We start from the raw sequence: 15,776 nt of genomic DNA on the forward strand, positions 1-15,776 counted from the left end.
TGCACTACATAAAATTATTACAGTACTATGCAAAGTCTTATGACACCACTCAACCAACTAATCTATCCCACTCCTGTACACCACCTTGTCACCATCTGAAATTCTGCCAACAATGGTTGTGTTATCAGTAAACTTATAGATAGCATTTGAGCTGTGCCTAGCCATACGGTAAGTGTACTCTCAAAATTGAACAAATACCTCAATGTTCACAGAATTGCCAATGCTTAAAAATCTACAGGCCAGGTACTGGTAAATGGAATTAGTGTAAGCTTGATAGTCAACATGGACACTTTGGTGGAAGGGGTTAGTACGGGAAGCAAGGGGAGAGATTGCTGTGATGTTGGTGGTGATCTTTCTAACCTCGCTGGTCACAGGAGAGATGTACCAGAAGACTGGAGGACGGCAAATGTTATTCCTTTGTTCAAGAAAGCTTATAGGGAAAATCTTTGGAATTAGACCAAATGAGTCTTACATCGGTGGTGGGTAAACTGTTGGAGAGAATTCCTAGAGAGGGATTTATGAGCATTTGGAGAAGCATAGTCTGATTAGGGATAATCAGTATGGCTTTGTGAGGGGCAGGTAGTGCCTCATGGGCCTGGTTGACTTGTTTGGAAGTGATTAAGATAAATTGAAGGTAGAGCAGTGGACGTGTGTATCTGGATTTTAGTAAGGCAATCAATAAAGTTACCCATGGAAGGCTCATTTGGAAAGTCAGTCGGCAAGAGATCCAGGGAAACTTACTGTGCCCACAGAATCCAGAGTGTGGTAGAAGATGTTGTGCAAGTTGATAGGGTGGCTAAAAAGGCATATGGTGTGTTGACCTTCAGGGGCTTGAGTTCAAGACCTGGTTAGACCACATTTGGAATAAGGTGTTCTGGTTGTTTCATTGTAGGAAGGATGTGGAAGCTTTAGAGAGGATGCAGAAGGGATTTGCCAGGATTAGAGTGTGTGTCTTATGAGGAAAGGTTGAGCAACCTAAGGTTTCTCTCTTCATAGTGAAGGAGGATGAAAGGTGACTTGATAGAGATGTATAAGATGATAAGAGGCCAGCCAGTGCCTTTTTCCCACTAATACAAGGGGACATATTTTTAAGGTGACTGGAGAAAAATACAAGGGAGATGTCAGAGTTAGGCTTTTAACACAGAGAGTGGTAACTGCATGGAATTCACAGCAAGGGGTGATGGTAGAGGCAGATACAACAGTGGCATTTAAGAGATTCTTAGATAGGTACATGGATGAAAGCAAACTAGAGGGCAATGTGGTAGATTAATCTTGGAGTAGGTTAAAAGGTGGGAGGAAGGACCTGTACTGTGCTGTAATGTTCTTTATTCTAAGCAACATAACTTTGACTATAATTTAGCATCCTGGACATGCCCTCTGCCGCTTCTCTGATCAACTCTACGCCTCCAGTGGATGACACTCTAATTTCTTTCAGTGTGAATGGGGTCAAAGTTCACCATATGCTACCCTGAGATTCACAATAAATACAAAGAAACACAATAATATCAGTGAAAAAAATGCACATGACAGATGGACGAGCAACCAAGGTGCAAAAGACAAACTGTCCAAGTACAAAAATAAAAGTAATAATAATAATAAAGCAATAAATGTCAAGAAAATGAGCTTTAGAATCCTTAAAATTGAGTCCATATGTTGTGAAATCAGTGTAGTGTTGGGTTGAGTGAAATTATCCCCTCTGGTTCAAGAGCTTCATGGTTGAGGGGTAATAATTGTTCCTCAACCTGACAGTGCAGGTCCTGAGGCTCCTGTACCTCTTCCTTATAGCAGCAGCAAGAAGGGAGCATGGCCTAGATAGTGGGAGGGGGCAGCCTTATTGATGGACATACTTTCCTGGGAAAGTGCTCCTTGTCAATGGTGGGGAGGGCTTTATCTGTGATGTACTGGACTGTATCCAGTAGTTTTTGTAGGTTTTTCCATTCAGGGGCACTGGTGTTCCCATACCAGGCCATGATGCAACCAGTCAGTACATGCTCCACCTTGCAACTTCAGAAATTTGTCAGCGTTTTAGATGACATGCCGAATCTGCACAAATGTCCAAGAAAGCAGAGGTGCTGCCATGCCTTCTTTGTAATGGCACATATGTGCTGGACCCAGGGCAGATCCTCTGAAATGTTAACACTGAGGAATTTAAAGTTGGTTGGTTGATGGTCAGTTCATACTCATGTCTCTATCACTGAGACAAGATCTCCCATCAATAAAACAGCACTATCTCTAAACAATCCCTTACTGTCCAAGATCCTATCTGTCAGAATTCTTTTTCATTAACTTCCCCACTTGGATTCACTGTGCTTTTTCACGAGCTGATTTCAGCTCATCATCTTCTGCTGGCTTCCATTAATTTTAAGTGAACTGTTCTCCCCATGTTCCTGTCAAAACCCTCCAGATTCCACAACTCACCCACACATTGGGCAGAATTTACAGCAGCCAGTTAACCTACAATGGCTTGTTATGGCAACTGCTCTGACTGCAAGAAATACAGAGAGCTGTGGAAACAGCTCAGCACATCACAAAAACTAGCCTCCCTGCTCTGGACTCTGTTTGCACTTCTCGCTGCCTCAAAGATTCAAAGTACACATACAGAATACAACTCTGAGATTCATCTTCCCGCAAGCATACACGAAACAAACACATGGAACCTGTTCAAAGAAAGTATCACCCACCACGTGACAAATGAACAAACTGCACAAAAAGCAAGTGAAAAACGCGTAGAATATCAAACTCCAATCCAGGTGTCCAGGAGCATTCAGTTTAGTTTTGTTAGCACTGCTAGCCAACTGAAAGCCACAGAGCCAGTCATACCAGAATCTCAAAAACACATGCAACATGAACCCCAAAGTCCCCCAAAACAAGTCTACAGCCATGAGCTTCGCTGATTAATCTTTGTAATATGAAACCCAAGGCTCCTACACTTTCCTCCGACAGCAGCTTGTGAGAGGGCAAGGAGGACCAGTCAAATGCAGACAGACTGCGCCGAACCCCCTCCTGCACTCTGCTCTCATCTTCATCGACTTCAACCTGGCTCAGTGCCTCAATCAGAGGAAAGCAATAAAGTCGATCATAGGCTCATGCCTTGCATCCAGGCCTTCAAACCACCAGGCTGCACATTCTACTCCAAACCTCACTGAACTCCCTTGGAGACAACAAAGCACCGGATTGCTCAATCAGCCCAAAAATACACCATCAAAATGTAAATTCAATTGCGTGCAGCTTACTAGTAGAATCATATTTGAAGGAAGCAGTAGTTTCGTGAACCGTCTGCAGGACATCACCGTTGGTCGTGTTGTTTGTTGGTGCCATCTTGAATATGTGTTTGCCCCCACCATCCCAGACACTCTCTTCTCCTCTCTCTCGAGGTAGAAGATATAAAAGCTTGAAAGTACATACACCAGACTCAACATCAACTTCCACCCTACTGTAATAAGACTATTAAATGGTTCCCTTGTATGATAAAGTGGATTCTTGACTTTATAATCTAACTTGTTATGATCTTGCACTTTATTGTTTACCTGCACTGCACTTTTTCTATAGCTGTTACACTTTATTCTGTATTGTTATTGTTTTACCTTGTTCTATCACAATGCACTGTGTAATTATGTGATCTGTATAAAATGCATGCAGGATTAGCTTTTCACTGTATCTGGGTGCATGTGACAAGACTAAACCAATACCAATACCAACCCATGACTCTGAGACGTGGGAGGACACTAGAGCACCCAAAAGAAACTCAAGGCAATGATAAAGTCCATCTACACAGACAACACTGGAGGTCAGGTTGGTGCAGCCATGAGGCAGCGGCTCCATTAACTGTGCCAACTGTACCACGCTGAGTCTAACTTGGATCCATATTGCCAATTATATTGACAGCCTGCTTGTTGCCCTATCAAAGAAATCATTTATAACTATGAGTGGTATAGGTAAAGTCACAGTATTTTTCCTGGGGTAGGTGTCTAAAACTAGAAGGCGTAAGATTAAGATGAAAGGGAAATGATTTAAAAGACACCGGAGGGACAAGCTTTTCTGTCTACTGGCTACTTAGTAAAGAGCGATTACCTCCTGACACATGCTATCCATGTAGATCCTAGCCTGCATACGCACTTCACTGATGATAGATGAATTTCAGCTTTAACAAAAAGGCCCTCAGTACAGTAGTGCTTTATCTTGACTTAAGTTGGCAAAGCATTCAACTAGATAAACCTTGAGTAATCGTGGCAATCAAGTTGGATTGAAATGTCTCACCTTCACAGTTATTATTAGTAGCCACGTTTACAGTGCCTATAAAAAGTATTCACCACCCTTTGGAAGTTTTCATGTTTTATTGTTTTACAACATTGAATCACAGTGAATTTAATTTGGCTTTTTTGACACCAATCAACAGAAAAAGTCTTTTGTGTCAAGGTGAAAACGGATCTCTGCAAAGTGATTTAAATTAATTACAAATATAAAACAAAATAATTGATTCCATATTATTCACCCCCTTTAATATGACACACCAAATCATCACTGGTGCAGCCAATTGGTTTTCGAAGTCACATAATGAGTTAAATGGAGATCTGCTCTTGGAGACCTGTGTGCAGCCAAGGTGTTTCAATTGATTGTAGTAAAAATACACCTGTATCTGAAAGGCCCAACTGCTGGTGAGTCAGTATCCAGGCAAAAACTACACCATGAAGACAAAAGAACACTCCAAGCAACTCCGCAAAAAGGTTATTGAAAAGCACAAGTCAGGAGATGGGTACAAAAACATTTCCAAGTCACTGAATATCCCTTGGAGTACAGCTAAGTCAATCAAGAAATGGAAGGAATATGGCACAGCAGTAAATCTGCCTAGAGCAGGCCACATTCAAAACCTGAGTGACTGTGCAAGAATGGGACTAGTGAGGAAGACCACAAAAAGACCTCTGACAATTCTGGAGGAGTTTCAAGCTTCAGAGGCTGAGATGGAAGAGACTGTGCATACAACTGTTGTCCAGGTACTTCACCAGTCACAGGTTTATGGGAGAGTGGCAAAGAGAAAGCCACTGTTGAAAAAAAAACTCACTTGAAATTTCAGCTAGAGTTTGCCAGAAGGCATGTGGGAGATTCTGGAGGTCAGCTGGAAGAATGTTCTATGGTTTGATGAACCAAAATTGAGCTTTTTGGCCATCAGACTAAATACTATGTTTGGTGTAAGCCAAGCACCTCACATCATTAGACACTAGAATACTATAGCACAGTACAGGCCCTTCGGCCCTCGATGTTGTTCCAACCCATATATTCCTTAAAAAAAAGTACTAAGCCCACACTACCCCATAACCCTCTATTTTTCTTTCATCCATGTGCCTGTCCAACAATGTTTTAGCCTCCACCACCATTCCTGGAAGTCATTCTAGGCACCCACAGCCCTCTGAGTAAAAAAACTTACCCCGATGTCTTCCCTAAACTTCCCTCCCTTAACTTTGTACATATGCCCTCTGGTGTTTGTTATTTGTGCCTTGGGAAACAGGTACCGGCTGTCCACCCTATCTATGCATCTCATAATTTTGTAGACCTCTGTCAAGTCCCCTCTCATCCTTCTATGCTCCAAAGAGAAAAGTCCCAGCTCTGCTAACCTTGCCTCATAAGACTTGTTTTCCAATCCAGGCAACATCCTGGTAAATCTCCTCTGCACCCTCTTCATAGCTTCCACATCCTTCCTATAATGAGGTGACCAGAACTGAACACAATATAGTTCCCAGGATTCTCCCTGTTAACTTTTTTAAACAAGGGAACTACATTTGCCATTCTCCAATCCTCCGGCACCTCCACTGCAGCCAAAGAGGATTCAAAGATCATAGCTACTGCTCCAGCGATCTCTTCTCTCACTTCCCACAGCAACCTGGGGTATATCACGTCCGGCCCTGGGGACTTATCAATCTTGATGTTTTTAAGAAGATCCAACACTTCTTCCTTAATCTCCACATTGTCCAGCACACAGGCCTGTTCTATTTCGACCTCACTCTGATCAAGGTCCTTTTCACTTGTGAATACTGAAGCAAAGTATTCATTTAGGACCTCCCTGACGACCTCCGCCTCCAGGCACATGTTGCCTTCTTTATCCTTTAGTGGCCCCACCTTCATTCTTGTCATCCTTCTGTTCTTCACATACACATAGAACGCCTTGGGGTTCTCTTAATCCTACTTGCCAAGGCCTTCTCATGCCCCCTTCGAGATCTCCTTTCTTAAGCTCCTTCCTGGCTACCCTATATTTCTCATGAGCCCCTCCTGCTTCCTGCTTCTTATTTCTAACATATGCTTCCTTCTTCCTCTTGACAAGTTGCCTCACATGTTTTGTCAGCCACGGTTCCCTTTTCCTACCATTTTTTTCTTTGTCTCAGTGGGACAAACCTATCCTGAACCCAGCACAACTGGTCACTAAACTTCCTCCACATTACTTCTGTGCTTTCATCCTTGAACATCTGTTTCCAATTTACTCTCGCTAATTCCTGCCTCATCCCTTCATAGTTAGCCCTTCCCCAGTTAAGCACTTTCCCATTTTGTCTGTTTTTATCCTTTTCCATAGCTATGCTGCAGCGAAGTAGTCACTCTCACCAAAATGCTTCCCCACCAAGAGGTCTGCCACCTGACCAGGTTCATTACCAGGAACTAGATCCAGTATGGCCTCTCCTCTCGTCGGCCGGTCCACATACTGTGTCAGGAATCCTTCTTGAACACACCTGACAAATTCAGCCCCATCTATCCCCCTTGCAGTTAGGAGGTGCCAGTCAATAGGAGGGAAGTTGAAATCACCCATAATTACAACCCTGTATTTCCTGCAACCATTCTATAATCTGCCTGCTTATCTGCTCCTCGGTGTTCCGAGGGCTACTTGGGGGCCTATAGACTACTCCCAGCACAGTGATTGATCCCTTCCTATTTCTGACTTCCATCCACACCGACTCAGTGGACACTCCCTCTGTAGCGTCCTCCCTTTCTATAGCCATGATACTATTCCTGACAGTAATGCTACTCCCCCTCATTTTCTATCTCCCATCCTATTCCTTTTAAAACACCTAAACCCTGGTACCTGTGTCAGCCAATCCTGCCCTTCCTGCAGCCAAGTTCCAGTAATGGCCACAACATCATAGTTCCACGTACTGATCATCAAAAACACACACATGAAGCATGGTGGTGGCTGCATCATGCTGTGGGGATGCTTCACTACAGCAGGCCCTGGAAGGCTTGTGAAGGTGGAGGGTAAAATGAATGCAGCAAAATACAGGGAAATCCTGGAGGAAAACCTGATGCAGTCTGCAAGAGAATTGTGACTTGTGAGAAGATTTGTTTTCCAGCAAGACAATGACCCCAAGCATAAAGCCAAAACTACACAGGAATGGCTTAAATACAACAAAATTCATATCGTGGAGTGGCCAAGTCAGAGTCCAGACCTCAATCCAGTTGGGAATTTGTGGCTGGACTTGAAGGAGGCTGTTCACTCACAATCACTATGCAATCTGTCAGAGCTTGAACAGTTTTGTAAAGAAGAATGGGGAAAAATTGCTGTGTCCAGAGTACAAAGCTGATAGAGACACATCCTCACAGACTGAAGGCTATAATTGTTGCCAAAGATGCATCGACTAAATAATAACTTGAAAGGGGTGAATACTTGTGCAATCAACTATTTTTTGTTTTGTATTTGTAATGAATTTAGAGCAATTTGTAGAGATCTGTTTTCACTTTGACACAAAAGAGTCTTTTTCTGTTGATCATTGCCAAAAAAAGCCAAATTAAATCCACTGAATCTCAATGTTGTAAAACAATAAAACATGAAAACTTACGGAGGGTGCTAAATACTCTTTATAGGCAATGTATTGTGAGGTTCATAGCAGAAACCATCTGGTTGAGGTATTTAATAGCTGTTGGAACTATTGTAACATTGTACTTAGTGAGAGTTGATAGACAAGAGGCTGTATGGTAGATTGGAAATTTCTGTGAATTTTCATTTTTGGTGCAGTGGATTGAAATGTGTTCTTTCTGTTGTACTTTTTTGTAAAGTGTGAACAATATCTCATCTTTGGTGGATTTCCAGTACTGTCAGAATATCAGTGAACTTTACCTCAGGAAGAACAATATACAAAATCTGACAGAAATCTGCTATCTAAAAGGACTACACCGCCTAAGAGTATTGTGGTTGTCAGAAAATCCTTGCTGTGGGACAGATCTCCACAAATATAGAATGACTGTGCTCCGGAACTTGCCACAACTGCAGAAGTTGGATAACCAAGGTAAGGAGTCATCAGTTCTAGTGCTATTAAGTTGAATGTAGTTTTAACGTAATTGTTTGTCAAAACTTGATTCAGGACATCAGTGTTATTCACTGTTGAGAGCTTCTGCTAATAATGCTGTCTACACACTTTAAAAATACTTCATGATTGTCTATAAACTGTTGTTGAAACTATTAAAAAACCTGGTATCAAATTCCTTGTAGTATTTAATTACTGTACATCCTCAGAATGTGCCAAACTAACATACAGCTATCCCTTCACTGAAATAATATCCATCCTTTGTAAATGCTTTCAGTGTCTGGGTGGATGATATTATAGGTGAATGTGTTGAATCTAATTTTAATAAGCACAATTAACAGGTCCGTTAGCCCACTGAGCCCATGTTGATTATTAACCATGCAATTACATTCACCTTACATTGGTTATTGTTATTCTCCACACATTCTCTCAACTTTTCTCAGATTCTATCATTTACCTATATAGTGGGGCAATCTTCAGTGGCCAGTTAACCTATTAACTCGCATGTTGAAAGGACTCAGTAGGGTGGATGTAGAGAGGATGTTTATTATGATGGGGGAGTCTAAGACCTGAGGACACAGCCACAGAGTAGAGGGCTATCCTTTTAGAACAGAGATAAAGAATTTCTTTAGCCAGAGAGTGGTGACATTGGAAAGAGCTTAATGCTCCAACTACCTTTTTTAGGTTCTCTCAGACGATTTTATGTTTGAAGCTGGAGAAAATTAGAAGTAACCTTTATGATTCTTCATGTAAATTTGAACAGATTTGGGGACCTTTTATTCGATATTTTCATTTAATGTAATATATACCCTTCTTGTTTTTTTTTCACTGTTTTTAATGGAGGTCGGGATTGAGGACGTGATTTTAAGTTTAACTCTGTTTGGTTTCAAGTTAGCCCATTGCTTTGCTTTGCTTTTAGTTAGTTGCACGGTGGGTTTTTTTTGGGGGTTTTTTTTTCTTTTTTTCTATCGATATATATATAAAATTTAGTATACTATTATGTTATCTTGGTTTCTTATGTTTAAATTACATTGTTTGTAGTATTTTTTTTGGTATTGATACCTTCTGGAATTTTGTTATATTTTAACATTGTATTAATGTTTATATGGCTTACCTTTTTGTATACTTATTCAATAAAAAGATTTAAAAAGAAAGAAAGAAAAGAGAGTGGTGAATATGTGGAATTCATTGTCACAGGCGGCTGTGGAGGCCAAGTCAAAGGGTATAGTTTAAGGCAGGGATTGATAGATTCTTGATTAGTCAGGGCATGAAGAGATACAGGGAGAAGGCAGGAGTTCGGGGCTGAGAGGAAAATGGATCAGCCATGGTGAAACAGCAGAGCAGACTCGATGGGCCAAATGGCTTAATTCTGCTCCTATATCTTACCGTCTTGTGTCTTTGGGATATGGAAGGAAATCCACACAATTTCAGCTGTAGTTTTGAAATTTTTAGCTGATGTCCAACTCAACAGGTTTTTGGTTGAAGAATTGAGTAGAGTTGGGAGGAAGAAAAAGAGTTCACTATCTTGTCGTTAATGAAACTCAGTAAGTTATTTTGTTGACAATTTCTTGTAGCGGTGACAGAGGAGGAACTGGCTCAAGCTTTAGAGGATGGAGACGAGATTGCTTCTGTGTCGGGCAAAGAACCAATGGAGTCAACAATCAGCCACTCGAGGAGAGAATCCGGCACTTCTGAACCAAGCACTGAAATAGAAAGCGACCTCTTAAGCTTCAGAATGGAGGAAACAAAGTAAGGAGTGGCAGGATTAACCTCAATCAGCATTGTCAGAGCAATTTCCAAAAGCCTTCATTTACCAATAAGTTTCAGATATTGGGCTGAGATTGTCCTGTTATAACGTGCTTCAAATGCTCAATCTAAGTCCTCTCTGGCAGGTGCACTACCTGGCATTCTGACTTCCTACTTTTTGACTTCCTTGTGAGCCTAACGATGAAGGCATGTGTGTGGTATGCCTTCTTTGCCCCTCTGTTTACAGTTACAAGAAAAAGTTCTTGAGCCCTTTGGAGTTACCTGGTTTTCTGCATTAATTAGTCATAAAATATGGTCTGATCTTCATCTAAGTCAAGCACAATCTGCCTAAGCTAGTAAAACACAAACAATTGTACTTCTGGTCAGTACTGAATGCACCATTTGATCAGTCACAGTCTAGGTTCAAAAAAGTATGTAAACCTTTGGGGTAATGCCTTCCACAAAAGCTATTTTGAGTCAAGTGTTCCAATCAATGAAATGAAATTGGAGGTGTGGGTTGTCAAGGTGCCCTGCCCAATAAAAAAAAAACACACACAAAGTCAGGTTACTGATAGAGTCTGCTCTTCTCAAGAAAGATCCTGTTTATGTGCAACATGCCTCGATCTAAGCAACTTTTGGAGGACCTTAGAAAAAGAATTGTAGAGATGCATGAAGCTGGAAAAGGCTACAAAAGCATTCCTAAAGACCTGAGTGTTCACAGTGTGAGAAATTGTCTACAAATGGAGGAAATTCAGTACAATTGCTACTCTCCCTAGGAGTGGACGTCCTGCAAAGATCACACCAAGAGCAAAATGTGCAATGCTGAAGGAGGTAAAAAGAACCCGGATAACAGCAAAAGACCTGTAGAAATCTCTAGAACTTGCTAAAATCTCTGTTCATGTGTCCACTATAAGAGAAACACTGAACAAGTATGGTGTGCATGGAAGAACACCATGGAAGAAACCACCGCTCTCCAAAACAAAAATTGCTGCATGTCTCAAGTTTGCAAAAGACCACCTGGATGTTCCACAACGCTTCTGGGACAATGTTCTGTGGACAGATGAGACAGAAGTTGAACTTTTTGGCAGAAATGCACACAGCTATGTTTGGGCACTGCACGCCAACACAAAAACCTCATCCCAACTGTGAAACATGGTGGAAGGAGCATCATGGTTTGGGGCTGCTTTGATGCCTCAGGGCCTGGACAGCTTACAGTCATTGAGGGAACAATGAATTCAAAATTGTGTCAAGACATTTTACAGAAGAATGTCAGCGTAGCGCTCTGCCACCTGAAACGTAATAGAAGTTGGATGATGCAACAAGACAATATATGAAACAGAAGAGTAAATAAACAACAGAATGGTTTAAAAGGAAGAAAATTTGTGTTTTGGAATGGTCGAGTCAGAGTCCAGACCTTAACCCAATTGAAATGCTGTGGCATGACGTGAAGAAGGCTATTCATACAAGGTATCTCAGAAACACTGATGAACTGAAACAGTTTTGTGTGGAGGAATGGTCTATAATTTCTCCTTGACATTGTGTAAGTCTGATCAGCAGCTACAGGAAATGTATGGTGGAGGTTATTGCTGCTTAAGGAGGTTCTGCCAGTTATTAAGTACAAAGGATCATATAATTTTTCCAGCCTGGACTTTGAATGATTAAAAAGTGTATTCTATAAAGACATGAAAATTACAACTGTTTGTGTGTTATTAGTTTAGGCAGATTGTGTTTTTCTATTATTGTGACTTTGATGAAGATCAGACCATATTTTATGAGAAATTAATGCAGAAAACCAGATAATTGCAAAGGGTCCACAAACTTTTTCTTGCAACTGTACTTGCGTTGTCATTTTCAGGACTTGGCTCCAAGATCCCTCCATATATCACTGAATCATAGAATTATACATCATGGAAAACACAGATCTCTCAAGGTTGCAGTGCGAATTGATATGGTTGTTAAGGAGCCATGTGGTGTGTCACTTAGTCAGAGAATTTGTTGGGGGATTGAGTTCAACAGCTGGGAGGTAATATTGCAGTTCTTTAAGACCTTGGTTAGTCCACACTTGGAATATTGTGTTTTTCTAGTTGCTTTATTGTAGAAAGGATGTAAAAGCTTTAGGAAGGGTCCAGAGGAAATTTACCAGGATGCTGCCTGGATTAGAATGCATGTCTTAGAGGATAGGTTGAATGAGCTAAGGGTTTTTTCTTTGGAGCGAGGGAAAATGAGAAGCAACTTGATAGAGGTGTGCAAGATGATAAGAGGCACAGATGGAGTGCATTGCCAGAGACTTTTTCCCAGATTGGAAATAGCTTGTACCAGAGGACATAATTTTAAGGTGATTGGAGAAAAATATGAAAAATATGGTGGGGTGGTGTCAAAGGTAAGTTTTTACACGGGGAGTGGATGTGTGCATGGAATGCCCTGCCAGGGGGTGCTAGCAAATGCTGATGCATTGGAGTCATTTAAGAGGCTCTTAAATAGACATATGAATGATAGAAAAGTGGAGGGCCTTATAGTAAGGAAGGGTTAGATTCATCTTAGAGTAGGTTAAAGGATAGGCACAACATTGTGGGCCAAAAGGCCTGTACAGTGCTGCAGTGTTTTATGTTCAATGTTCCTTGGCCTAGCTTGTCCATGCCAAACAAATCAGACTGAGCTCATTCTATTTGTCCATGTACAGTACCCTCTCCAAATGTCTTACAACTTCTGTTAATTGTACCCACCTGTAACCCCTCCTATGGCAGCTTGTCCACTTAGTCACCTTCCTCTGTGAAAATCTCTCTCCTCTAACATCTAGCTTTGGATTGATTTCCTTACACTGGGAAAAATTACTATGCTAATCCCAACTACGTACTTGTTAATATTTTCTGCATCCTCTCTAGCTTAATCACATTCTTTCAATATTGTGATGACCAGAACTGCACGCAATATTCCAACTGCAGTCTCACTAATGTACCACTGTAACATGACCTCCCATCTCAGTGTCCCCTGATAAAGGCAAGTATGCTATATGCCTTCTACACCACCAGGTCTTCTTCACCATCCATTTTGAGGAATGATGTACCCTAAAGTCTCTGTTCTACAACTCTCCCAGGGTCCCTTAATAATCTGTGTATGCCCTGCTATAGATTAACTTTCAAAACTGCATCACTTGTCGGAGTTAAATTTGACCAGCCACACTTTGTTCCACTTTCCCCAGTGCATCTAGATCTTGTAGCCTTGTGTTGAAAGGAAAATCCTTGATAAAACAATGGAGGAGGAAAGGGCCAAGAACAGATGTGCTATGGAGTAGCCTCTGCTCAATAAATAATTGACATTCTATATCTCTGGTGTCTGATGGAACATAGAGCATGGAGGCAGAGATTGTTTTGTCTCTGTTTAAGAATATAGAATGGAGGCAGTTGTAATCCATACCTTAAAGAGAAATGTCTTAAAGAAAACTAGAAGATGCTGTAAACTCTAAGCACATCAGTGTCTGTGGCTTTCCTCATTCTGATACAGAGCTCACATCAGGTAAATTAACTCCTTCCATGGGTGTTGCCTGAGCTGCTGAGTGTTTGCAACAGTTTCTGGGTTTAGTTCAGATTTCCAGTATCTGCAGACTTTTGATTTTCATCTTCTGATAATGATTGGTAAGAGATGAAACTTCAGAGTTTGCAATTGAACGTGATAGAATTTAGGACTGCTTACTCTTGGTGCTTTGTACAATTGTGGCCCCGCTGCTGTAGAGTTGACTCAGTTGCTGAGAAGCAGTCATACCCCAGTATCCAAACGTTATATATTCATATTCTGCTTCATTTTCTGCTCTACTTACAGTATGTCATTAACATTCAAGAGATACAACGTCTTACAAATTGGCTGCTTATAAAAGCAAGAGTATTTTTTTTTCATTTTGTTTATCTTCTCTTGTAGACTATAGCTTTGGCATGAGGATATCATCCTGACCAATGTGACCTAACTTGATTCCTCAAATGTGAAGGTTGGAGAGTTTGAGGTTAGCGATAAAAATTGGAATAGTCTAGCTGATGGTGATACAGACACTTGAAATAGACGGAAGGAGGACAGAGCTTTAGTTAGATTATGGAACCAAGATAGGTGAATGAAATTGAGGGAAGCATGACCTACTATGAATAGGCCTCAGAGGAGGACCTGTTTCTGTTGCTAAAACAACAATAACCAACCTGTTATGAAGTGCCTACAGCGCAGTATAGGGTTGAGTAAAATTTAGTTCAACTTGAGACATTGCTCACGTAGAGGAGTGGAACTTGTGCCAAAATTAAAGCTTGTATGCTGCCTGACCTGCTGAGTATTTCCAGTATCTTATGTTTTTATTGTAGATTTCTAGAAGCTGCAATACTTTGGAAGTGTAGAGGTTTTTGTTTGTTGTAACCATCTGTCTCTCACTGTTAAGTATTTAATTTTTTTTTCTAGTAAAATCAGAGAGGAGCTTGGAATGAAACCATTGGGAAGAGATAAATTTTCCTCCTCTGTTGTATTGAAGGAAATAAATGCAAGCAACAACAGCAGAAGGGTGAGTACAATGTGACAGTAGAAAGCGAAGCAATGTAATCCCATGAGCACCAAGTGTTTTGATGAGCACTTTGAAGATTTCTTCAACCAAGAAAATATTGAAAATATTGCCCCCATTTCCAGGTTCTCTTTTTTTGGCGTGTGCGTGCGAGTCTGTGCATCTGTGTGTGCGTCCGTGATGATGTCTTTTTCATGGCTTTTACAAGGCGCGGAGCGAGAGAGAGACTGTGTGGCTCGCCACCCCTCACCCAGACATTTCGCAGTATTTTTCTCTTTATTTTATGAGGTCCAGTTGTGATCTCGACACTCAACCCGGCACGGATGGAAGGCGTACTTGGGAGTGGATCCGACTGGTTTCGAACCCGGGAACCTCCGCTCCCAGGTCCGGTGCCGATGTCACTGCACCAGCAGCCGGCCCCATTTCCAGGTTCTTCATAAAATGACATACAACAGTACAGCACAGGAACAGGCCCACAGTGTTGTGCTGAACCAATTTACTAGTAATTAAATGCCAAACTGAACAAATTCCATCTTTGGGAACCAATGTTTATATCTCTCCACTCTCTGCACATTCATGTGCCTATCTATGGCCCTCTTAAACCCCACAATTATATTTGTCTCCATGACCATCTTTGCCAACATATTCCAGGTACCCACCACTGTCTGTGTAAAGAAAAAACAACTTCATATTTCCTTTGAACTTTCCCCCCTACCTTTAAATAGATGCCCACTGGTATTAGACATTTACACCCTGGGAGAAGGTTACCAACTGTCCACCCTACCTATGCCCCACGTAATATTTTAAGGCTCTATCAGGTCTCCAATCAGCCTCCGTTGCTCCACAGAAAATAACCCAAGGTTTGTCCACCCTCCTTAATAGCATGTGCCGTCTAATCCATTACCATCTTGATAAATGCTTCTACATCCTCTCCAAAGCCTTGAAGTCCTTTCTTTAATGGGGAGACCAGAGCTGAATGCAATTAATATAGGTACCCTAAAATAGATTTAAGTTCAAAGTACATTTAATATCAAAGTATATATACGGTTTATCACCATATACAAACCTGAGATTTGTTTTCTTGTGGGCATGCCAAGAAACACAATAGAATCAATGAATGGCCACACCTGACAAAACAGGCAATCAGTGTGCAAAAGACTATTAACTGTGTAAATCAATAATAATAATGAATAACGAAGCAATAATATTGAGAACATGACTTG

The 15,776-nt window shown here is 41.2% G+C and overlaps 1 protein-coding gene across 2 annotated transcripts in view; it reads left to right on the forward strand.

Moving 5' to 3' along the window:
• Positions 1–15,776, forward strand: part of cfap410 (cilia and flagella associated protein 410) — a 42,849-nt gene that overhangs the window by 15,947 nt on the left and 11,126 nt on the right. For both annotated transcript variants that reach the window (XM_063035816.1, XM_063035818.1), the window contains 3 exons: positions 8,032–8,261; positions 9,854–10,028; positions 14,457–14,556. In XM_063035816.1, coding sequence (XP_062891886.1) covers positions 8,032–8,261; positions 9,854–10,028; positions 14,457–14,556 — 505 coding nt within the window. The remainder of the gene's footprint in view (positions 1–8,031; positions 8,262–9,853; positions 10,029–14,456; positions 14,557–15,776) is intronic.

Source organism: Mobula hypostoma, chromosome 29 (assembly GCF_963921235.1).
Source record: "Mobula hypostoma chromosome 29, sMobHyp1.1, whole genome shotgun sequence".
NCBI lineage: Eukaryota > Metazoa > Chordata > Chondrichthyes > Myliobatiformes > Myliobatidae > Mobula > Mobula hypostoma.